The 24656-nt window shown below is 44.3% G+C and overlaps 1 protein-coding gene across 1 annotated transcript in view; it reads right to left on the bottom strand.

Moving 5' to 3' along the window:
* The window catches only part of DNAAF8 (dynein axonemal assembly factor 8), an 882921-nt gene that overhangs the window by 620043 nt on the left and 238222 nt on the right, over nt 1-24656 (bottom strand). Inside the window, exon 10 of the mRNA XM_069210337.1 lies at nt 7776-7970. Coding sequence (XP_069066438.1) covers nt 7776-7970 — 195 coding nt within the window. The remainder of the gene's footprint in view (nt 1-7775; nt 7971-24656) is intronic.

The following is a 24656-nucleotide window of genomic DNA, read 5'->3' as shown; positions in this document are numbered from 1 at the left end:
ACAGTACACCTCTCTGAACAGTGTCTGGGAGGCTGTGGTTGCTGCTGCACGCAATGTTGATGGTGAACAGATCAAAACACTGACAGAATCCATGGATGGCAGGCTTTTGAGTGTCCTTGCAAAGAAAGGTGGCTATATTGGTCACTGATTTGTTTTTGTTTTGTTTTTGAATGTCAGAAATGTATATTTGTGAATGTTGAGATGTTATATTGGTTTCACTGGTAATAATAAATAATTGAAATGGGTATATATTTTTTTTTGTTAAGTTGCCTAATAATTATGCACAGTAATAGTCACCTGCACACACAGATATCCCCCTAACATAGCTAAAACTAAAAACAAACTAAAAACTACTTCCAAAAATATTCAGCTTTGATATTGATGAGTTTTTTGGGTTCATTGAGAACATGGTTGTTGTTCAATAATAAAATTAATCCTCAAAAATACAACTTGCCTAATAATTCTGCACTCCCTGTAGATGGGTGACCCCTGGAGTGAGTGAGAACAGAGTGGCAAAGTGTTCCAGTAACTGGCGACACTCACTCTGCTGTTCAAGAGTCAGAGAAGGGGAGAGGACCACGCCTTCTACTGACCCATCCTGCTCCTTGCTAGACAGGAGGTCAGGGAGAGGTTCACTCTCCTCTTCTGTCCCATCATCTGTAGCCAGAAGCATGGTTAACTTGGACCTCTCAAAGTGAGGTTTGAGGCGGTTCACATGTAGAACCGTCAAGGGGTTCCTAGGAGTCTTCAAGTCCACCAAGTAGGTGACGTCACTCTTGCGCTCCTTCACCTCAAATGGCCACACCTTCTGCTCTGTGCAGAACTCCTCCCTAGTGGCCCCCCCTCTTGCTGCCAATGGGACAGCTCAGGTAGGTCTCCCGGTTCAGCCATTTGTTCCCCTGTAGGTGCCGGGGCTTCCCCCTCGAGGTCAGCCTCCTCCCGTACCGTGGGAACTTATGGGCAGGTTTCCCACATCCCTTGCCCTTTCTCGTGGCAGTAACCTGGGCCACTGTTTCAGGCTCCAGGTCTGTCTGATCACCCTGATTGGCTGCCATGGACCGAGTGGTCACGCATTCCCACTCTGGCAACCCCAACATCCCCAAGTGCGACCTGAGCTCCACCTCCTTCCAGACGGAAGTCTCCAGGTCGTTGCCCAGCAGACAGTCAACTGGCATGGTGGGACTCACAGCTACCCTCAAGGAACCTGAGACCCCTCCCCACTCAAAGGGAACCTGCGCCACCTTACATTGGCGCACTAAGCTCTCCACTGCAACTACTTGGTGGAATACACCAGGGACTATGTGCTCTTCAGACACCAGGTGACACTGGACCGTGGTCACACTGGCTCCAGTATCTCTGAGAGCCTCTACCCTCTGCCCATTGATGGCCACCCACTGCCTGTATTTTTTAGTGTTGTCAGGCATTAGGTTTCTCTGGGCCATCTCACCGTCCCCTAGTGAGACAAGGGTCATTTCTGTGGGATCCCCACACCACCCTGGGACCACCTCCTCCCCAAGCGCTACACTGGCCAACCCCTTGGTCTGCCCACCGCTGGGTGGTGGTGTCCACTTGGGACACTTGGGATCTCCCTTCATGTGACCCTCCTTGTCACAAGCAAAGCACTTACGGTGCCCTGCCTCTGCAGGCTTTCCTGCAGATGCCCATGGTTTCTTATCTCCTGGGGAATGGGATTTCTTACCCGGGTTACTAGATTGTGGCCCTTTGGTGGACTCCTTTTGTTTACTCTTGTCCCCCCCCCACTCTGCTGCTGGGAACCCTGCCCACCTTTGGCAGAATCTCCCCCATATACCTTTTTGTGGACTCTGGTACTCACCCAGCGGTCCGCCTCCATAGCAAACTTCCTGGGGTCAGTCAGCCTGCTACCAGTCAAGTGCTGGCGTAGCTCTGCAAAACACAGACTAGACAAGTGTGGAGACCGGGGCCGGGAGGAGCCCCTTGGAGGACTGCTTTGCGGGACGCGCTCATTAACTTTTGCCGCCGGGCTGAGGGAAAGGCCCTTTAAAACAACAAGAGCGCTTCCGCCTCGCGGGACGCTCACCTGTGTGGAGACCGGGGCAGGGAGGAGCCCCTTGGAGGACTGCGTTTTTGCCGCCGGGCTGTGAGAAAGGCCCTTTAAAACAAGAAGAGCGCTCCCGGCTTGCGGGACGCTCACCTATGTGGAGACCGCATAGGGTAGATGATCCATATCTGACTTCAAAGACCTTGACTAAATTACACCCGCCACAAATATCATCAAACACCAGTTACTCATACCCGTCCTTAAAGCCTATGACTAAATTACAACCCTCCTTAACAGCATCAAATAATAGCTATAAATCAACCATGATAGCACCTAATATTCCAACACCAGTTAGAACAAAACAATCCCAGCCAAACACAGGAGGGAGTCAACGTAGCGGAATAAGACCATCGAACCCTATACATACCCCAAGCGACTTTCTACACCTTCCCTCGGAGGCAACTCCTTACGTGGTGGTCTTGGCAAACGTTCCTTCTCTAGAGGACCAACAGCGGGAAACCTGGGCAGCGCTGAGGAATAAGGCTTTGAACTGGATAGGAACACGTTTGGGATCCGGAAGGACGGGGGCCCTCTTTGATGATATAAAAATGGTTAGAAGAGTCAAGTGGGTAGGAAATAGGGAGAAAGAATTGGAAGGAGACTGCGTGGTCCTTTCATTCAAATCTCCAAATCTAGTGGATCGTATTATCCGTGAATTAGGAGCCAGACAAGTCACCTACCAAGGAATCTCCCTATTACCCCTGGGATTTTTCTATCAAAAACCTCCAGGGCATAACCCTAGGAACCTACAATTACCAAGCATTCAATCCCTAAATAGTCCAGACCCCTTTTTTTCTAGTAATAGATTCCAACCTCTTACAACATTAGAAGGTCTGGATTGACTTAGCATGAATAAGAAAGATTCCTCTCATGAAATAGCCCCACAAGTAAACACAGAAGGGCCTAGAATGAACAGAGTAGACACATTGCATGCAATGGTATCTGACAGAAACATTGCAGAGACCCAGTTGAATCAGAGAGATTTTCTCTCTACAGCAACCAATACAACAGATGGCAGCATTCCTCCACCAATCACAGATAATGTGCGTTCCCAACTTTATCAGAATATGGGAATAGCCATACTTTATTGGAATGTGGCAGGCCTAAATAGTAAGATCAACAATGAGATTTGGGTGAACTTCATAGACGATTTCTCCTGTATATGCCTTCAGGAGACCTGGGCATTAAACCCTGTTCACAAAAATGGCTATAAGACATTTCACACACCAGCAGTACAATCTAAGCACGGTAGATCAAAGGGAAGTTTATGTACATACATTTCTAATAAGCTGTGGCTACAGAATTTAAAAATGTGAATTACGAGACCACACTACCAAATGATAGAGAGTAACCTGGATCAGAACTCTCAGCTAGTAGTTATCAATTCACCAAGAGAAATTTGTAATATTTTAATGGAGATGGGCGAGGACCTAGAAAAAATATGTGCGAATAATAGTCGTGAGACTTTTAGAATTTGGGGCGGTGATTTTAATGTCCATCTTTGTAGAGAGCTCTCGGAAAAGGTGTGCGGATGGGACACCAAAGATATTGGCTCACAGCCTCATTTCTCACATACCATCCAAGGAGATGCGATGAACTTAGTGGCCCAAAAACATAACCTGTCTTTTGTAAACGAGTTACATTTTAAAGAACTACAGTTCAAACCAACTTTTAACAGAAGGGGCGCTAACATGGTGATCAATTATGTTTTAATGTCAACCCATTATTCACATTATTTTTTTTAACCCATACAATCCATGACATTGCAATAAGCGACCACTTCCCTCAGAGTTTGGAACTATCATTAACTCCAGTCATATTGGCAAAAGATGAGAAGGTCATATTGGTAAATGACATTGAATTAGCCCCGAGCAACGGATACACATTGAAATGGTCCCAGATAGATTCACAGGCTTTATTGAAACAGCTATTACACAAATATAACCAGGCCTTCGCAGATTGCCTTAGTGAGGATATAGAACCAGGAAAAAGTTTAAGTGCTTTTTCTCAGATAACGCAAGGTGTGCAGGAAGTTCTCACTACTAGGCTGGGGAAGGCAGGAAAGAAAAGGAAAAGTGGCTGGTTTGACCATGATTGCACAAAAGCACACACAAGACTAAAAAAAGCTTTAAGTGCTCCAATAAGAAGCCCGATTGAAATACGCACGTGTAGACAGGCATACAAGATAGCCATCAAAAAGAGAAAATCCACCCTGAGAAGTAACCTGTGGGAAAATTTACATAGAGCTAGTCTTGCGAAGGATAACATCCGCTTCTGGAAAATAATAAATACTCCTGTGTTAGGGAATAGAGACATCCTCAGAATGGAAATTGCAATTTCGGAAGAGGATTGGATCGTACATTTTTCCAAGATATATTGCCAATCCACTGACATAGACTCTGCGGTCTTCCTAAAGGCCCCAAACGCTCAGGAAGGCCCATGTTTGGCTGTAATACCCCAGTTCAGTTTAGAGGAGGTAGTGTAAGCCATAAATATAAGCAAAGCGGGGAAAGCGCCGGGTCCCGATGGCGTCCCAATAGATTTATACAAGGCAAACACGCACCTATGGGGCCCTATAATGACGCAGGTATTGAGGGCCTTTTGTGTACATGGCCCCCCATCAACGTGGGGAGACTCCATCATCATCCCTATATATAAAAAAGGTGAACGCCTTAATCCAGCTTGCTATAAACCAATCTCCCTGCTTGACACATCAGCTAAATTAGCGGGGAGAATAATTTTAAATAGACTTCAAACATGGGCGGAAGGAAATTACATCTTATCCCCAGTGCAGTATGGCTTCCGCACAGGAATAGGTACAGTGGAACAGGGCCTGAATTTAAGCTTCCTAGTGGGGAAGTACACAAAGACCAGAGAGGGAAACTTGTACCTGGCCTTCATAGATTTATCTTCAGCATTTGACTGCGTATTACATGAGAAGTTATGGGACATTTTAAGTAGTATGGGGGTCGAATTAACAATAGTTCAGTTTATACGAGACATGTACACAGGATGCAGAGCAAGAGTAAGGTACGGGATGAGAGGGGAATGCACTAGGCCCTTCGGTATATATAGAGGGGTTCGTCAAGGCTGCGTTCTCGCTCCACTCTTGTTCTCACTATACATAAACAATCTAGAATGAGAACTGATAAGTAAATGTAAAGATCTTCCCCAAATAGGTAACCGTGTTGTCCCTGTACTTCTCTATGCAGATGACGCAGTACTTATGGCTAGGACACCGTTAGCCCTCCAAAAACTTCTAACTACCTGCATAACTTTTATGACAGATCTGGGGCTTACAGTCAATCGGTCTAAAACTTTTATAATGAATTGTGGTAGGCAATAGGGCAAGATTTACAACACTACCATCCATGAGGACAAAGTGGAGATAGCTCGTACCTTTTCATATTTGCGCATAATGTTTGACAAACAGGGTTCATGGGCACATTGTGTGAAAACAAAAAAATACCAGATCATTAAAACAACGGCTGCTCTGAAGATTTTTTCTAAAAGGCTTGGCGGGGATTACCCCGCTGAATATGGTAAAAATCTACAAAGCTAAATGCATCCCGGCCGTCATGTATGGATCAGGTATCTGGGGGTAGACTAATTGCAAGCTGATTCAGACGGTGGAGAATGATTTCCTCAGATAATTGTTAATGGTACCAAATGGTAGATCGTCATACATCAGCCACGTGGAATTAGGGGTCTCCTTTGTAGCAGATTTGATAAAGATACAGCCATTATTATTATGGCACAAAGTATGGACCTCGGAGCACACAGGACTAAATAAGGCCATTCTAACTGATTGTATGAGGCTAACTCACTCGCTAAGAGTTCCTTGGTTGAAATATATTATGCTCTTTTTTGGAAACATGGGTTGTAAAGACTACTATACAAACCCTGAATCATTGGGAAAAATAACCATGAAAGAATTGAGGGCCATGACATTAAAGTACTTTGAAGACCAGCGTTGGGAAGCAGAATCGAAAAAGTCCAGTGTTATGTCCAACCAACTGATTCTGTCTACGGAAGGCATGCAGCCTTACCTAGTAAGGGTGACAAATCCTCAACATCGCTTTGTCCTTACAAGATTATGATTAGACACCTTCCATCGCCTAGTAACTTTTCCGACTATGAATGACTGGAGCACAGTCTTAAGAGTATGCCCCTGCGACGCAAAGGCAGCCAAATCTACGATGCACATGGTCCTCTATTGTAACTTTTATCATAAACAGAGAAAATGTTTTTTAATGCCATTCTTAAGATCGATTAACTTGCGCCAGTTTCGTGATGCGTATTTTAGCTTACAGGTCCTATCTTCTATCGAAATGTGTGGAATTCTGGCAATTTTTTTATGTTTAGTATTAACTGTAAGGAAGTCCATGGGCGCACTGGTCTAAAACTATTAAGGTGATCTAAACATTTGTATATGGATAAATTAATGATGTGCATTTTTATTATTTATTTATTCTTTACTTTTTACCTATTTATTGTGTTTATATATATATAGATGTGTTTTTACTTGATACTTTTATGACTTGTTGAAAGTCGAATAAAGTCTGTTTGATGATGACTAGACAAGTGCTCCCACACAATTAAGTTGTACAGCCCCTGAAAATCTGTCACATTGCTGCCCTTCACCCAACCATTCAGTGTTCTGCAAAACAAATCTACACACGAATTTTGGTTGTAGACAGAGAGGCCCAAATAGGTGGTAAGCTTGAAACCCAATGCAAAGAGATTTGAAAATGATCATGTCATCTACAAAGCAGCCATTGTAGGGATTTCATTGATTCAGAAGAGAAGGCACAATGGGAAGATTAAGGACGAGACAAGCTGCTGCATTTTGAATACAGTGAAGGGGTGCAGTGATCTCTCAGCAACAAGGACTTGCAGTAGTCAAGGTGGCTCAATATAGCCGATAGGAATGTAAGGAAGGATTTAGTGCAATATATTAAGCAGAAAGCAGGTGGAAGATAGTTTGTTCAACTACCTGTGCAGCTAACAACAGATCATGATTGAAGCAGAAACTTAAATTCCGTAGTGAGGGGCAGAAGTTGGGGCACGTCCAAGGTTGTTGGCCCAGAGATGTGGTAGGCAGGTTGGATGGGGGTTCTAACCCAAGATCATTAAAATGTCTGCCTTGTCCATATTGAGTTTAATTTAATTGACACTCATCCTGTCGATTACACTTAGTAAACATATTTGAAAGTTGTTTAAAGGCCATTCATGAAATTGCCCAGATCCCAGAGTGTGATCTAACATTTCTAGAGTGGAGAACGCACTTGGTAAATGGACAGCAACTAAATGGGAAGCCATTTGAAAATCCGTGTACAATGTGAGATCACTTTTTATAGCACAAGAGGGGAGAACCGTATCAGCTCAAGTGATCCCCAGAAGCAACATCTCTTTCACAAAGTGGAAGTGGACATCATAACAGTGCTATGTCATGTACAGGTGTGTATCTGAGAAACATGATGACGGGGTCTTGGAAGGGGAGAGGTGCAGTTTGGGAAGTGGAGGATTACGTGATTAGAGATAAGCCATTTTGATGTAATGTGTTAGAGGACATCGAAATGTATTTGCTTTTTCTTGAAAATCAACAGAGTACAAAGTTAGGGTCCTTTAGGTATGCGCTTGGGAATGTTTCCTGAACCGAATACATGAAATGTAATTAAATGGCAAAACTCACCAAAGAGATCAGCCAGGTCAGCAGAGCATGGTAGATATTAGCAGCCGATATGGCAGTCTCCTGGATGCGCCCACCAGACAGTCCAGCACTGGCCACGTGCCCACAGCTGGACATCCAAACTGTCATGAGGAGCAAATCCTGCTTCATTTTTGCAGCAGCCGGCAACATGCTGAGATCTGGTAGATATGAAGCTTCCTGTGGAAAAGAAGTGGTTTCACAATGAGAAAATGTGAATTTAGAAAATAAAAATGAATTGGAGAGGCAGGTATGGACAAAGGAACAAGACAGAAGGTGGAGGAAGTGCAAGAGAGAAGTGCATGTGGATCAACTGGGATGAGATGGGTGGAAAATAGATATTTGAAGACAAAGCAATGGTGGAGACATTTGCAAACAAAATAAGGCAAGGATGAGAGAAAATTAGAAGGACAAAGGGGAATAGAATAAGGAGGAAGAGGAGGAGGACCAGAGATCAAGAAAATACACAAGAAAGGAAATGAAAGTGTTAAAGACATAAAGAGGAAGGCCACAATACATGGTTACAGAAGGTAAATGTATAAGAGGGCGCAAGAGAGAGACAAAACAAAGAAGAGACATGGTTAAGTTCAATGGAATGATACAGGAAGTCAGAAGGAAAGGATGTCTGAGAAAGTTAGGGAAAAAATGAAAATTATAAGACAGATAAAGTAGGGTAATTGTAGGCAGGAAAGAGAAAATGATAAGGAGTAAGGGAGAATAGTAATGCTTTTTAAAGTCATAGGAGAACCACACCAAAGAAGATGAGGTGGGCTTTAGAACAGGTGGGCAATTATATGCATGCTTTAAGTGTATTTCTCAAAAAGGGTTTATATTTTATTTATTTATTCGGAGACTTCTACAGTGCAAGATCAGTGAAATGCACTCTGATAGTAGGAACCTCTTAAGAACAGTAAACAAAAGTGAACCACTAGCCTAACAATAGAAACTAAGAAGGTGCAAGTGTTTTTACAGCCCATTCAAAGTTTCCAAGATTGGATATTAGGCACTTCCCCAAAGGAAGAGAACACTATAACTGGAGAGCCAGTCCTCAAAACACTCTGACACCACACCAAGCTTCTTTGCAGCATGGACTTTACAAGGTGAGGAGAGCTTCACATTACTGCCATTTAAGGGATCTTTGCTAACAAAAGAGGGACTGGTTTGTTAAAGGCCTGATGGGTAAGACAAAGATCCTTAAACAGAACCCACTGCGTCTTGGGAAGCAACAGGCAAGGGCAAATTTTGTTGTCCTTCTTATTTTTTCAATATTAAAATCCACATGGACCTATAGAATTTATCAGAATAAAAATATAAACTTAAGCTGCACAGTGTTAAACGAATTGAATACATTTGAGCAATCTAAAAACATTGATAGAATCCAAATGTAAATTAACTTCACAGCAGGAAGTGTTAAGAGGACGTGAGCTAAACAAGTGACTTAAAAACACTCTTCTAGCATTAGTAAGTGCGGGACAGACAAATATTACATGAATATGATATGTTTGTAGTTCACAAAGAGCGTCCTGGGCATGATGAAAGATCGGTTCAGCATATTATCCTGGAGTGACAACGTTACTGTTCTAAAATCGACAAAAAAGTGCTACATCTCAATATTTATAATTTCTTGGAAGCTGAAAATAAATATTAACTAAAAAGTACATTTTTCGACATTAAATAATGCACCCCCACCATCCCCTCAACTCCAAATCCCCCAAACCCTAAAAACCCTGCAGTCTTAACTGCCCAACCGACTAATCCTTCAAGTCACTCTGTATAGTACTACTAAAATCACTGCATAATGTTCAAGTTTGAGCCAGATTTCATGGACGCAATATTTCTAGTCCAAACATGCTTTTAAAAACTTCGAAAGGGCACTTGAAACATCAAAAATTCCATGTTCGTCAAAACTGCAAGTGCTTTAGTCCAATGTGAGATGTTATATTTTATAAAAAGCTGTTTTAAAGGTACACGAGTCCTATAAAAGTGCAAGCAATCTAATAAAAAAAAATAACATTAAAAATGTGAAATTCCAGTCCACATGAACAGTTATTCTCTGTGCCCAAAAGTGCCTTACACTTCTCTGATCTTACATATCGCACATTCACAGCCACCCAGAATGTTAAAAGTAATAAGCATAACTGGACATTAGGCAAGGCAGCTACATATGGAAAAACCCTCTGATTGTCCCAAGATTCCATCATATAGCTTGCTGAAGGTTTACTTTTTACATACTCAAAGTCATACCTTCTCAACTCTTTTTTGCAGGCCCCTTTCAATTCTCCTTTTGAGAGGTGGAGCATAATTGTCAATTTAAAATTTTCTAATTGTAAGGCTGAAGCTATTTTCCTTATTCAAGACCAAGCCGGCACTGTCCATCTTAACTCGCTCTTCAGAATTTGCTTTGTACATAACAGCAATAATTTTTTGGCACCAGAGATCCATAATTTGTCCCAGAACCTCAAGATAGATTTATAGGCCAGAAAATCTCAAGCCTGCAAGTCCCCTTCCAATCTTATCGCCGGGCCCATCTCACATTTGGGCAGCCCAAACAGCTTTTTCAAGCATTTGCCCTCCCCCTTCTCCCAGCTTGTGTCAGAGGTTAAAGCTAGTAGCTCGTCACCATAAAGGCATTGGGAGGGCACCATTGCATTATAGGTAGTTAATAGCCAAGCCCATGAGGGACCACCAAAAGAGTTCTTAAAACGTATCAAACCTCCTATAGTTGCGGCTGCCCGAATCTCCACTGTTTCTTTATGTAGGGCCTTAGGGTAGGGCCTAGTTCAATTTTTTAGTGACATAAGTCCCTAAAGGTGTGGACTCGTGATCAGGAGCCCCTGAAATGAGAAGTTCCTTCTCAGACTGTACAGATTTTGGAACAGAGGGTCTGAGATACTGCAACACACGAAGTGGAGGCCTCAGGTTGGAGAAAGACTTGATGACAGCAGAGGGCTTGCAGGACATGTCAGGGGAGGGTTCAGTATGTGAAATTATAAAACTGGAAATAGCAGGGTGAAGAAGGATAACTTTCAAAGACTGCATTTTCGTATTGGGGTACTGTAAATGAAGATTCAGACATGGGCAAAAACATGATGTATCTAGGAAACCCAAAAATAATGTCACGTGCTGCCTATCTTCAGTGAAACCTGAGATCTATAGATTATGTGAAAAATAAAAGTACTTACCACAAAACCACCCATATTGGTTCTCAATAGGCTGGCACAGCTTAACACGTTTGGAGGGGCATCAGATAGATGATAAGTGTTCAGGACGCTATATATATCTTTTTAGGTTTTCCAGGGTTAGAAGACGAATTATGCATATTCCAAAAATATGAACTCAGACAAGTACATTGAATGCGCCTCTTCTGCCTTGCCCTTAGTTGTGGCAATGAACCAGGCCACTTGAAGCTACAACTACATGTCATTATCTAAATTAGAGGTACAGAGTAAGGATGAGAAAGAGACGGACTACACAGGTTACAAGTACCCGTGCTAGTATTTTAAGTATAATTTTTACTGCCTTTTCTGAGTCATTGACATTCACGAATTTGGAAGCAATTACAAAATGGGAATGGTTGAGATACAGTGGCTACCTTTGGGAATTCTGTGCTTCAAATGAACAGGATTCCTAGATAAAAGAATGCTCTGAAACTGGCATCAGTAGTAATGCTAACAAATATTTTAGAAGATTTTCCTATTAAATGACAGAAAGATTGCCTTAATTCTAGTGAAACAAGCCTACAAAAACGTTGTTGTTTCATTTGTTTTTACTTTGCATCTACTATCATTGTTTTTGAGGTATTGTTATTTTCGAATTTGATGTTTATACACCCTTATCCTTGGGAAATATGCTCATTTATGTATCTTTGTTAGATAAATCAAATTTAACGTAAAGTTAATAAGAACCTCAGAAAGATACCGCTGGGGTATCAGAGCAGTGGGAAAGGCAAAATACAAAGAAGAGATTGTACCTAAACCACAAATCTCAAATATTTGCTATGCTTCTGGATGACTGGCACATTAAAATATGTATCTTAGAGGTCTACGGAGCACATGCATTCTCCTTGTTGTACTGTAAGTAAATATGATTCCATGTCAACTTTACATTCTTTCTTCACATATTTGTGTATTTTTCTCAAATCCCGAAAGGGTACTCATCTGTTCCCAACTTTTGGCCAAAAATGACCTGTATTATATGGTTTTCTTTTTGTAAATATTCCTTATTTTTCTCATTGTTTTCTTTTGCTTGGTCGTTATTAGCGTTATTGAAGGAGGTGACACTTTTCATCTCAGAGTGTAGCCTTTCTTCACAATACAAAGCGCCTAAGAGTTGTTTTGGCACTCTTCAAGGACTGCAGAGATACTCACTTCTACCAGAGTGGGTACAAAGCAGGTAGGAAGGGGAAGTCATTTTTAGGTCAAGCGTAGCAGCGTGCAAGCGCTGCATTTTGACCTGTTGTTATCTATTAGGAGGGCTTTAACCACGCATATCTCACGCCCATCACTTTCATTCATTCCTGGGCCTGCCTTTCAAAAATCACTTGATGTGGTTGGTAAATGCTCTAAGGGGCTGTTATATTACGCCTTGTAGAGTGACCCTGTTACATGGATTTTTGCACGATCACCTATATAATTTAGTTTGGGCACACTCCGTTTTATGGTCGAGTGCGCAAGCGCTCTAGCCTGCTGTAATCTCTCTGTGGGCTTCTAACCATGCCCACTGCTTGCCCATCAGTTGTGTTGGTTCGTGGGCTTGCCTTTTAAAAATCACTTGATTTCATTTGTGAAATGTATGCATAAGTCATGCCTTTTCCAGTGTTTAGCCCACCTCGACCACATCGGCCAACTACTAAAAACATACGAGACTCTATGTATTCCGCATGGTTTCTGGACTACTTTTTCTTTCTATTTCCTACGCAGAGCGATCTTGCTGGGCAGTAGTCGTGCTTTGCATGACATCGACCCTGTTACATGGATAATTACATAACTGCCGATACGTTTGAGTGTGAGCAAACTTCTGTTTCCTTTTGTGTGTTCCTTCACGCTCATGCTCATGGTGTGGCGCTTTAAATCAGCTTGCTTATGTAAAACTTTATTACTTTTCATTTTCAATTTATGTGGCAATTCAATATTCCAATACTGGAGAACTACAGTTACAGATAAGTAACTTATTTTCTTACTCCAGTATTGGAACTTTCATAGATTCACATGCTTGAATCAGAATAGAAAGCAGTAATGAAGCACATTGTATAGCATTAATCCATATGTATACTTATGGATACATGCATACATATCTCTCTCTCTCTCTCTCTTTCTCTACACATATATATATATATATATATATATATATATAAATAACTATATCTAAATACCTTGGAAAATACATATATCAGCAAAATCTTGAAAGAAAAGATTACGTAGGAAAGAATAGCATATTAGGTCAATAATTAATAAGATAATAGAACGTTACCCTAAACAGGTAAAACAATGAATATGAGAGCCGTAAAGTAAGAAACAAACCTGTGCAATGTGCGCAAATTAAACTGGGCTGGCGGGAAAAAGGAATAAAGAACTTACACCAGCTCACCGTTACTGGAAAAGATGTCGTAACACCGCTTGTCCTACCGCCATATCACCTTGCTGAGCTTCTTCCAAACAGTAATGCCATGAGAAAGTATGCACAGACTTCCACGTGGCGTCCTGAATGGACACTTCTGCAAAAAGTGCCATGGATGAAGCCATTTTTCTTGTAGAATGTGCACGCGCTGGATTCTGCAAAGGTTTACCTGCCGCTGTATGACAATAGTTAATAGCAGAGGCTATCCACCTCACAATTCCTTGTTTAGATAATGCTCGTCCATTACGTGGAGCACTGAAAGCCACAAAAAGTTGGTTAGATTGCCTAAACTGTTTAGTTCTGCCCGGGTAAAACTTCAGGCACCTCTGAACATCCAAAGAATGTAGAGCCTGCTCTGCTGGCGTAGATGGATTAGGAAAGTATGTTTTCAGTATCACTGTCGGAGGCTGGCCTGGCTTATAGTGGGTACCTGATGGTACTTACACCTTGTGCCAGGTCCAGTTATCCCTTATTAGTAGATTAGTAGTGTTCTAGCAGCTTAGGCTGATAGAGGTAGCCATAGCAGAGCATCTTAGGCTGAACTAGGAGACATGCAAAGCTCCTACTATACCACTTGTATCATACAGCACTATACCATAAGAAACACAATACTCAGAGTTACTAAAAATAAAGGAACTTTATTATAGTGACAATATGCCAAAAGTATCTCAGAGGATATACTCCCGTAGGAGGTAAGTAAAATATAATATAATATAATAACTAAATATACACAAAAACCAAAATCAGGTAAGTAAAACACTTAGAAAAGTAGTGCAAATACTGTAGAACACAATAGAATGCAATAGGAGACAATAGGCCTAGGGACAACACAAACCATATACTCCAAAAGTGGAATGTGAACCACAAATGGACCCCAGGCCTAGTGTAGTGTGTAGAGGGTCACTGAGAGTGTAAGAAAACACTAAGGGTGTCCAAGATACTCCACCCCAAGACCCTGAAAAGTAGGAGTAAAGTTACCCTACTACCCCAGAAAGACAGTAAAGTCGAGATAGGGGATTCTACAAAGGCAACAACTAACTGCAAAGCACTGAAGACGGATTCCTGGACCTGAGGACCTTTAAAAGAAGGGGACCAAGTCTAAGAGTCACACAAGTGTCAAGGGGGGGCAGGAGCCCACTAAACCCCGGATGAAGGTGCAAAAGGGCTGCCTCCGGGTGGAGGAAGTCGAAGATTCTGCAACAACGGAAGGTGCCAGGAACTTCTCCTGTGGTCAGAAGATGTCCCAAGGAGTGCTGGAGGATGCAGAGTTGTTTCCACGCAGAAAGACTGCAAACAAGCCTTGCTAGCTGCAAGAGTCGCGGTTGAAGATAATGGGTGCTGCCAGGGCCCAGGAAGGACCAGGAGGTCGCCCCTTGGAGAAGGAGACAGAAGGGTGCTCAGCAACAGAGAGAGCCCATGCAGAAGCAGGCAGCATCTGCAGAAGCACTTGAACAGACGTTCAAGAAAGCTGCACACGGTGGTCGTCTCAGCACAACAAAGCCGGTGGTCAACTCAGCGAGTTGAGCAATGCAGGACGGACTGCTGGGGACCTGGGCTGTGCTGTGCACAAAGGAATCCTTGCAAAAGTGTATGGAGGCCCTAGCAGCTGGAGATCACGCAGTACACAGGATTACTGTCTGGCGTGGGGAGGCAAGGACTTACCTCCACCAAATTTGGAAAGAAGGACCACTGGACTGTCGGGGTCACTTGGATCCAGGTCCTGTGTTCCAGGGACCACGCTCGTCAAGATGAGAGGGGACCCAGAGGACCGGTGATGCAAAAGTTTGGTGCCTGCGTTCACAGGAGGAAGATTCTATCGACCCACGGGAGATTTCTTCTTGGCTTCCAGTGCAGGGACAAGGTAGACAGCTCCCAGAGCATGCACCACCAGGATACAGTCGCGAAAGCCAGCAGAATTAGGAGCTACAATGTTGCTGGTAGTCTTCTTGCTTCTTTGTTGCGGTTTTGCAGGCGTCCTGGAGCAGTCAGGGGTCAATCCTTGGCAGAAGTCGAAGAGGGAGATGCAGAGGAAATCTGGTGAGCTCTTGCATTCGTTATCTGATGAGAAACCCACAGGAGAGACCCTAAATAGCCCTCAGAGGAGGATTGGCTACAGAGAGAGGTAAGCACCTATCATGTTGGGTCTCTGACGTCACCTGCTGGCACTGGCCACTCAGAGGTCTCCATTGTGCCCTCACACCTCTCCATTCAAGATGGCAGAGGTCTGGAACACTCTGGAGGAGCACGGGGCACCACTCCTGGGGAGGTGCTGGTCAGTGGAGTTGTCACTCCCCTTTTCTTTGTCCAGTTTCGCACCAGGGCATGGGCTGGGGGATCCCTGAACCGGTGTAGACTGGCTTATGCAAGGAGGGCACCATCTGTGCCCTTCAAAGCATTTCCAGAGGCTGGGGGAAGCTACTCCTCCCCAGCCCATAACACCTATTTCCAAAAGGATAGGGTGTACACCCTCTCGCAGAGGAAATTCTTTGTTCTGCCTTCCTGGGACTGGGCTGCCCAGACCCCTGGAGGGCAGAAACCTGTCTGAGGGTTGGCAGCAGCGATAGCTGCAGAGAAAACCCCAGAGACATAGTTTGGCAGTACCCGGGGTCCACGCTGGAGCCCCGGGGATGCATGGGATTGTCCCCCCAATACCAGAATGGTATTGGGGGGACAATTCCATGATCCAAGACGTGTTACATGGCCCTGTTCGGAGTTACCATTGTGAAGCTACACATAGGTATTGACCTATATGTAGTTCACACGTGTAATGGTGTCCCCGCACTCACAAAATCCGGGGAAATTGCCCTGAACAATGTGGGGGCACCTTGGCTAGTGCCAGGGTGCCCTCACACTAAGTAACTTTGCACCCAACCTTCACCAGGTGAAGGTTAGACATATAGGTAACTTATAAGTTACTTAAGTGCAGTGGTAAATGGCTGTGAAATAACGTGGATGTTATTTCACTCAGGCTGCACTGGGAGGCCTGTATAAGAATTGTCAGATCTCCCTACGGGTGGCAAAAGAAATGCTGCAGCCCATAGGGATCTCCTGGACCCCCAATACCCTGGGTACCTAGGTACCATATACAAGGGAGTTATAAGGGTGTTCCAGTGTGCCAATCAGAATTGGTAAAATTAGTCACTAACCTGCAGTGACAATTTTAAAAGCAGAGAGAGCATAAACACTGAGGTGTGGTTAGCAGAACCTCAGTGATACAGTTAGGTACCACACAAGGAATACATACAGGGCACAACGTATGAGCACTGGGGTCCTGGCTAGCAAGATCCCTGTGACACAGGCAAAAACAAACATACATATAAGTAAAACATGGGGGTAACATGCCAGGCAAGATGGTCCTTTCCTACACAACCCCCCCCCCCCCAACAAACGAGGGACAATAAGGCTAACCTTGCCCAGATGAGTCTTTGTTGTCGAAATGGAAATATCTGGAGAGTCCATCTGCACTGGAGTGGGTACTCCGAGGTCTATGTTCCACTGTATAGTCCATTCCCTGTAGGGAGATGGACCACCTCAACAATTTAGGGTTTTCACCTTTCATTTGTTTTAGCCAACGTAGAGGTTTGTGGTCTGTCTGAACAATAAAGTGAGTACCAAACAGGTATGGTCTCAACTTTTTCAGTGCCCAGACCACAGCAAAGGCCTTCCTCTCTATGGCAGACCAACACTTTTCTCTAGGGGTCAACCTCCTGCGGATAAAAGCAACAGGTTGATCCTGGCCCTCAGTATGAAGCTGTGATAGCACTGCCCCAACCCTCAATTCAGAAGCATCAGTCTGGACTATGAAATTTTTGGAGTAGCAAGGGCTTTTTAGGACAGGTGCAGAGCACATGGCCTGTTTGAGCTCATCAAAAGCTTTTTGACAGCTAGCTGTCCAGAATACCTATTTAGGCATCTTCGTACTAGTGAGGTAATTAAGAAGAGCTGCAATGGAGCCGCAATTCTTAATAAACCTCCTATATTACCCTGTGAGGCCTAAAAAGGCTCTCACCTGGGTTTGAGTTGTAGGGGGAGCCCATTCCATAATGGTCTGGATCTTCCCCTGTAGTGGTGAAATCTGTTCCCCACCTACCAGGTGGCCCAGATAAACCACTTTCCCCTGCCCTATCTGGCACTTTGAGGCCTTGATAGTGAGGCCTGCCTTTTGCAGGGCCTCCAAGACTTTCCACAGGTGGACCAGGTGATCATCCCAGGTGGAGCTAAAGACAGTAAGCTTCCAACCTTTGCAGGACTGTGTTCACCAACCTTTGAAAAGTGACAGGTGCATTCTTCAGACCAAAGGGCATCACAGTGAATTGATAGTGCCCTCCAATGGTTGAAAATGCAGTCTTGGGTTTAGCATCTTCTGATATTGTAATCTGCCAATACCCTGCAGTTAAATCAAAAGTTGCTTAGATACTTGGCAGAGGCCAGTGTATCTATCAACTCATCTGCCCTGGTTATAGGTTGAGCATCTGTCTTGGTTACTAGGTTGAGTCCTCTATAGTCAACACAAAACCTCATCTCTCTTTTACCATCCTTACTGTGAGGTTTTGGGACCGGCACCACTGGGCTAGCCCATGAGCTTCCTGAAGGCTCAATCACTCCTAAGTCTAACATTTTCTGAACCTCTTGTTTAATGCAGTCCCTGACATGGTCAGGCTGCCTATAAATCTTACTTTTGACAGGTAAACTGTCTCCAGTATTGATTGTATGCTGACACCAAGTAGTGGTACCTGGTATCAGTGAGAAGAGTTCAGAAAACTGATTTAAAAGATTTACACAGTTATCTTTCTGCTCAGCAGTAAGACAATCTGCCAGTACTACTTCTCCCACTAAGCCATCAGCTTCAGTGGTAGAGAAGAGATCAGGGAGAGGGTCACTCTCTTCTTCCTGTCCCTCATCAGTTGCCATGAGCAGGGTGATATCAGCCCTGTCATAGTAGGGTTTTAGGCGGTTGACATGGAGCACCCTAAGGGGACTCCTGGCAGTGCCCAGGTCTACCAAGTAGGAAACCTCACCCTTTTTCTCATTTCTCTCCATTTGTCCTGGAGTGCTCTTGGGGCCACAGGCTCCAATACCCACACCTTCTGTCCTGGGTGGTACTGGGTCAGGACAGCCTTCTGTTCATACCATTGCTTTTGCAGCTTGTGGCTGGCCTGAAGGTTTGTACTGGCCTTTTCCATGTACTCAGCCATTCTTGATCCTAGGCCATGTACATAATCCACAATGTCATGTTTAGGAGCTTTTAAAGGTTGTTCCCAACCCTCCTTAACAAGTGCAAGGGGACCTCTCACAGGGTGCCCAAAGAGGAGTTCAAAGGGGCTATAGCCCACTCCTTTTTGGGGTACCTCCCTGTAAGCAAAAGGGAGGCAAGTTAACAGGACATCCCATCTCTGTCTGAGTTTTTCAGGGAGTCCATTATCATACCTTTGAGAGTTTTATTAAACCTCTCAACCAAACCATTTGTTTGTGGATGATAAGGAGTAGTGAACTTGTATGTCACACCACACTCCTTTCACATTGTTTTGAGGTATGCAGACATGAAGTTACTACCTCTGTCTGGCACCACTCCCTTAGGGAAGCCCGGCCTGGAAAAGATTCCCAGGAGGGCCTTTGCCACTACAGGAGCTGTAGTGGTCCTTAAGGGGATAGCTTCAGGATACCTAGTGGCATGGTCCACTACCACAAGAATAAACCTATCGCCTGAAGCTGTTGAAGGGTCAAGGGGGCCAACTATGTCAACCCCTACCCTTTCAAAGGGCACCCCAACCACAGGAAGTGGAATTAAGGGGGCCTTTGGAGTGCCACCAGTCTTGCCACTGGCTTGGCAGGTCACACAAGAGCGACAAAACTCTTTGGTTTCCTCTGACATATGAGGCCAGTGAAACAGGGGAATAGTCTGTCCCAAGTTTTATTGCTTTGGCCCAAATGCCCAGCCAAAGGAATGTCATGTGCCAAGGTAAGAAGTAACTCTCTTTATTGCAAGGGGATGACCAATCTCTTGGCAGCTCCAGGTTTAGGGTCCCTTGACTCAGTATACAGGAGGTTGTCTTCCCAATACACCTTGTGGGTATCACCGACATCCCCATTCTGCTGCTTGACAGCTTGCTGTCTCAAACCCTCTAGTGTAGGACAGGTCTGCTGTGCCACACTCAGCTCTTCCCTAGCAGGCTTCCCTGTACCCAAAAGCTCAACAGTGTCTGCTGCCAGTGCCTCTGGTGTAGGTTATGCACAGGGGGAGGTTTCCTCTTCCTCAAAAGGGGAATCTTCTGGTGAGGGAGGGAGAGTGGGCAAAGATTTACCCTTATTACCACTAGCTTTTGGGAGCACTCGGTCCATTGTTCCAGGATCAAAGTTTCCCTGTCCTTTTTGCTTTTGGGCCTGAGCCCTTGTCAAAGCAAAAATATGCCAAGGAATGTCCGGCATTGCTGCATGAGCCTCCAACTCCATTTCAGCCCAAGCTGATGTCTCCAAATCATTGCCTAGTAAGCAATCTACGGGTAAATCAGTGGCTACCACAACTTTCTTTGGACCTAAGTGTGTTATTGTGAGCATCAGTCACTTGGTACTGCTGACCAAGTAGGTGTTGATCAGGGTGAACCAGTTTCTCTATAACCATAGTTACACTGGCTCCTGTGTCCCTGTAGGCCTCAACCTCAACACCATTAATTAGGGGGAGTTGCTTGTACTTACCAACATTAAGGGGACAAGCAACCAAGGTGGCAAAGTCAATGCCACCATCAGAGAATAAAACAGCCTCTGTGGTCTCCCTAACAAGACCAACCCCAACTACACTGCCCACAGTGAGCCCAGCTACACCCTTGGATTGGCTATTTGTAGTAGACTTCCCACCACCACTGCTATTACTAGGGGTACTAGAGGTTGCAGTTGGGGTTGTGGTAATGGGAGCCTTGGTGTTTTTCTTTGGACAAGTGGCATCACTTGCCCAATGGCCTTTTATTTTACATAAATAACACCATTGCTTTTTCTGATTGTGAGAAGAGAATTTGGACCCACCACCCCCAGAGGATTTTTGAGGGCCTGGTGAAGGCTCAGAATGTTTTTTATCTTTGTCCCCACCCTTGTCAGAAGACTTACCATACTTCTTCTTGCCATCCTTGTCACCCCCTGTAGGAACTTTTCTGTTCACTCTTGTTCTGACCCATTTGTCTGCCTTCTTTCCCAATTCTTGGGGAGAGGTCAGATCTGAGTCTACCAAGTACTGGTGCAACAAATCAAACACACAATTGTTCATAATATGCTCTCTCAGGATTAGATTATACAGGCTTTCATAGTCAGTCACTTTACTGACATGTAACCAACCCTCCAAGGCCTTCACTTAACAGTCTACAAAGTCTGTCCAGTCTTGAGAGGACTCTTTTCTGGTATCTCTGAACTTAATCCTGTATTGTTCAGTGGTGAAGCCAAATCCATCCAAGAGTGTATCCTTCAAAACTTTGTAATTGTTAGCATCACTTTCTCTGACACTAAGGAGCCAATCCCAACCCTTACCAGTGAAAGATAGCCACACGATAGCAGCCCACTGCCTTTGAGGGACCAACTGTACCAGATAGGCCTTTTAAAGTGCAGCAAACCACCTGTTAATGTCATCCCCCTCCTTGTAAGGGGGGACTATCTTATGCAGGGTTCTGGAATCTGTCTCTCTAACAGGATTCCTATCAAAAACTCCGCTGCTGCCACCATGGGGAACTAACCCCAACCTTCGCCTTTCCCTTTCCACATCCAGAGATTCCCTGTCTAAGGCCAGCTGCTGCTGTTTAAGCTTCAGCCTGGCCTCTTCCAACCTTAGCTTTCTGAGTTCCTTTTCCATTAAGTTATCCTCAGGGTGGGAGGCTTGGGAATTGTGAGACACAGAAGAAATGTGGGAATTGGCAGAGTTGGACCCGTCCCTAACTGACTGAACTCTAGTAACATGGCCTTTAGGGGTGAAAGGTGCCCTACTAATGTATGTCCCCCTCCCACTACCAGTGTCACTAGGTGGCCTGTTAACTGACAGGTCCTTGGAAGAACCCTCCTCAGCATCCTCATGGGACTCCTCTGAATCCGGCTGGGTACCCCCCCTCCTGATCCTAGGATGGGCCAGACTGGTTCTGGTCACTGTCTAGGAGAAGGAGAAGAAGAAGATCTTTTGTAGGAGTCTTGCCAATTGCTAAACCTCTTTCTATGCAGAGACCCCTTAAACTTTTAAAGTTTAGATTCCCATATGTTGCCTGGACAACTATCGGAGTAAGCTCTACTGCAGACATGATAGGAAAGGTTTAGGACAGAGAGGGAAAACATTTTTTTTTTAACTTTTAAAAGAACAAAGAAAAACTTTTTCAAACTTTTGAAAGTTTTCAGAAACCTTTCAGAACTTTTTTAGAAAGTTTTAGAGAAGGAAAGTTAAACTGTTTAGGTTACTGTGTATATTCTGAAGTATTTGGTATATGTTTTTCCTATGAAAAGCACCAATGACAAAGTGGTAAAGAACTTACAAGTACTTATCCCACCGCTGCACCACCAATGTAGGAGGCTGGCCTTGCTTATAGTGGGTACCTGATGGTACTTACACCTTGTGCCAGGTCCGTTTATCCCTTATTAGTAGATTAGTAGTATTCTAGCAGCTTAGGCTAATAGAGGTAGCTATAGAAGAGCAGCTTAGGCTGAACTAGGAGACACACAAAGCTCCTACTATACCACTTATATCATAGAGCACTATATCATAAGAAACACAATACTCAGAGTTACTAAAAATAAAGGTACTTTATTTTAGTGACAATATGCCAGAGGATATACTCCCTTAGGAGGTAAGTTAAATACACAACATATACACACAAACCAAAATCAAGTAAGTAAAACACTTTGAAAAGTAGTGCAAATACTGTAGAACACAATAGAATGCAATAGGTGATAATAGGCCTAGGGGCAACACAAACCATATACTCCAAAAGTGGAAGGCGAACCACAAATGGACCCCAGGCTTAGTGTAGTGTGTAGAGGGTCGCTGGGAGTGTAAGAAAACACTAAGGGTGTCCAAGATACCCCACCCTAAGACCCTGAAAAGTAGGAGTAAATTTACCCTACTACCCCAGAAAGACAGTAAAGTCGAGATAGGGGATTCTGCAAAGGCAACAATCAACTGCAAAGCACTAAAGACAGATTCCTGGACCTGAGGACCTGTAAAGGAAGGGACCAAATCCAAGAGTCACGCAAGTGTCCGGAGGGTCAGGAGCCCACTAAACCCCGGATGAAGGGGCAAAAGGGCTGCCTCCGGGTGGAAGAAGCTGAAGATTCTGCAACAACAGCAGGTGCCAGGAACTTCTGCTTTGGTCAGAAGATGTCCCACGGCGGGTCGGAGGATGCAGAGTTGTTTCCACGCAGAAAGACCGCAAACACGCCTTGCTAGCTGCAAGAGTCACGGTTGAAGATAATGGGTGCTGCCAGGGTCCAGGAAGGACCAGAAGGTTGCACCTTGGAGGAGGAGACAGAGGGGGCACTCACCAACAGAGAGAGCACACCTAGAAGCAGGCAGCGCCCGCCGAAGCACTTGAACAGGCGTTTAAGAAAGCTGCACACGGCGGTCGTCTCAGCACAACAAAAGAGGGTCCCACGAAGCCGGTGGTCAACTCAGCAAGTTGAGTAATGCAGGACGGAGTGCTGGGATCCTGGGCTGTGCTGTGCACGAAGGAATCCTTGTAAAACTGCACAGAGGCCTTAGCAGCTGGAGATCACGCAGTACACAGGATTACTGCCTGGCGTGGGGAGGCAAGGACTTACCTCCACCAAATTTGGACAGAAGACCACTGGATTGTCGGGGTCACTTGGATCCAGCTCCTGTGTTCCAGTGACCACACTCGTCAAGATGAGAGGGGACCCAGAGGACCGGTGATGCAAACGTTTGGTGCCTGCGTTCGCAGGGGGAAGATTCCGTCGACCCACAGGAGATTTCTTCTTGGCTTCCGGTGCAGGGTGAAGGCAGACAGCCCCCAGAGCATGCACCACCAGGAAACAGTAGGGAAAGCCGGCAGGATTAGGCGCTACAATGTTGCTGGTAGTCTTCTTTCTATTTTGTTGCGGTTTTGTAGGCGTCCTGGAGCAGTCAGCGGTCGATCCTTGACAGAAGTCGAAGAGGGAGATGCAGAGGAAGGATTAGTTACTTACCTGTAAATCCTAGTTCTCTTCCAGGGGTATCCTCATCAAAGTCATAAACATTGAATATTCCCGCCCTTGTGCGGGGACCCCGGAGCATATATATATAAAATACATACATATTATCATGTGTAAAACAGCAATGCAGGCTATAATTATAAATAGGCTAAAATGCTTTATTTCTATGCAAGTTTTTTTTTTTTTTTTTTTTTATATTATAAAATCACAATAGATCATAAATATCTACCTAAGCCCCAAAAACTGGACTTAGGGAAGTAAACAGCAGTAAATATCAGAGAAAAATAGAAAAAAACACATTGAAAAACAATGAAGCATTCTTAGCCAATAGGCTGCATGCAGGTTAACACAGGAGAACCATAAAAACTTTGGCACCGTGCCTTTAAGACCCTGAGCACCTCCAGTATCCCACCATGCCTCAGGGGTGAAGGGAAGGTGACAGTTGGTTCACAGTTAGGTCAGTACTTTTTTACAGTGACAATCTGTGTAACTGATCAGAAAGATAATCTGTCCTGCACTTCTAAGAGACTTAAGTCCGGGGAGGAGGGTGGGTTGTTTATGACTTTGATGAGGATACCCCTGGAAGAGAACTAGGATTTACAGGTAAGTAACTAATCCTTCTCTTCCAGGGGATCCTCATCAATAGTCATAAACATTGAATAGATTAGCAAGCCCATCCCTAAACTCTGCGGACTGTCCGAAAGAAGTGCAGGAAAAAATACATATTCATGCAAATAAATTTCTAAGAGAGGCCTGCCCCACCTGGGCATCCGCTCTTGCATCCGAGTCTAAACAGTAATGCTTAGTAAAGGTATGCACAGACTTCCATGTAGCAGCCTTACAAATCTCGGAAATTGGTACATTGTTAAGGAGGGCAGCAGTAGCCGCTTTTCCCCTTGTGGAATGCGCTTTTGGCCTAGCCAGTAATTGCCTATTAGCCAGTTGGTAAGTGTTAACAATACAAGACACAATCCATCTTGATATAGTTCGTTTAGACGCTGCCTCTCCTGTTCTTAAATGACCATAATTCAGAAACAAATGGTTAGAATGTCTAATCGGTTTTGTTTTGTCCAAATAGAATTT

The sequence above is a fragment of the Pleurodeles waltl genome, chromosome 10 (genome assembly GCF_031143425.1).
Source record: "Pleurodeles waltl isolate 20211129_DDA chromosome 10, aPleWal1.hap1.20221129, whole genome shotgun sequence".
In the NCBI taxonomy this organism is placed as follows: Eukaryota; Metazoa; Chordata; class Amphibia; order Caudata; family Salamandridae; genus Pleurodeles; species Pleurodeles waltl.
The sequence above is the reverse complement of the archived record's forward strand: the minus strand, read 5'-3'. Positions and strand labels throughout refer to the sequence as shown.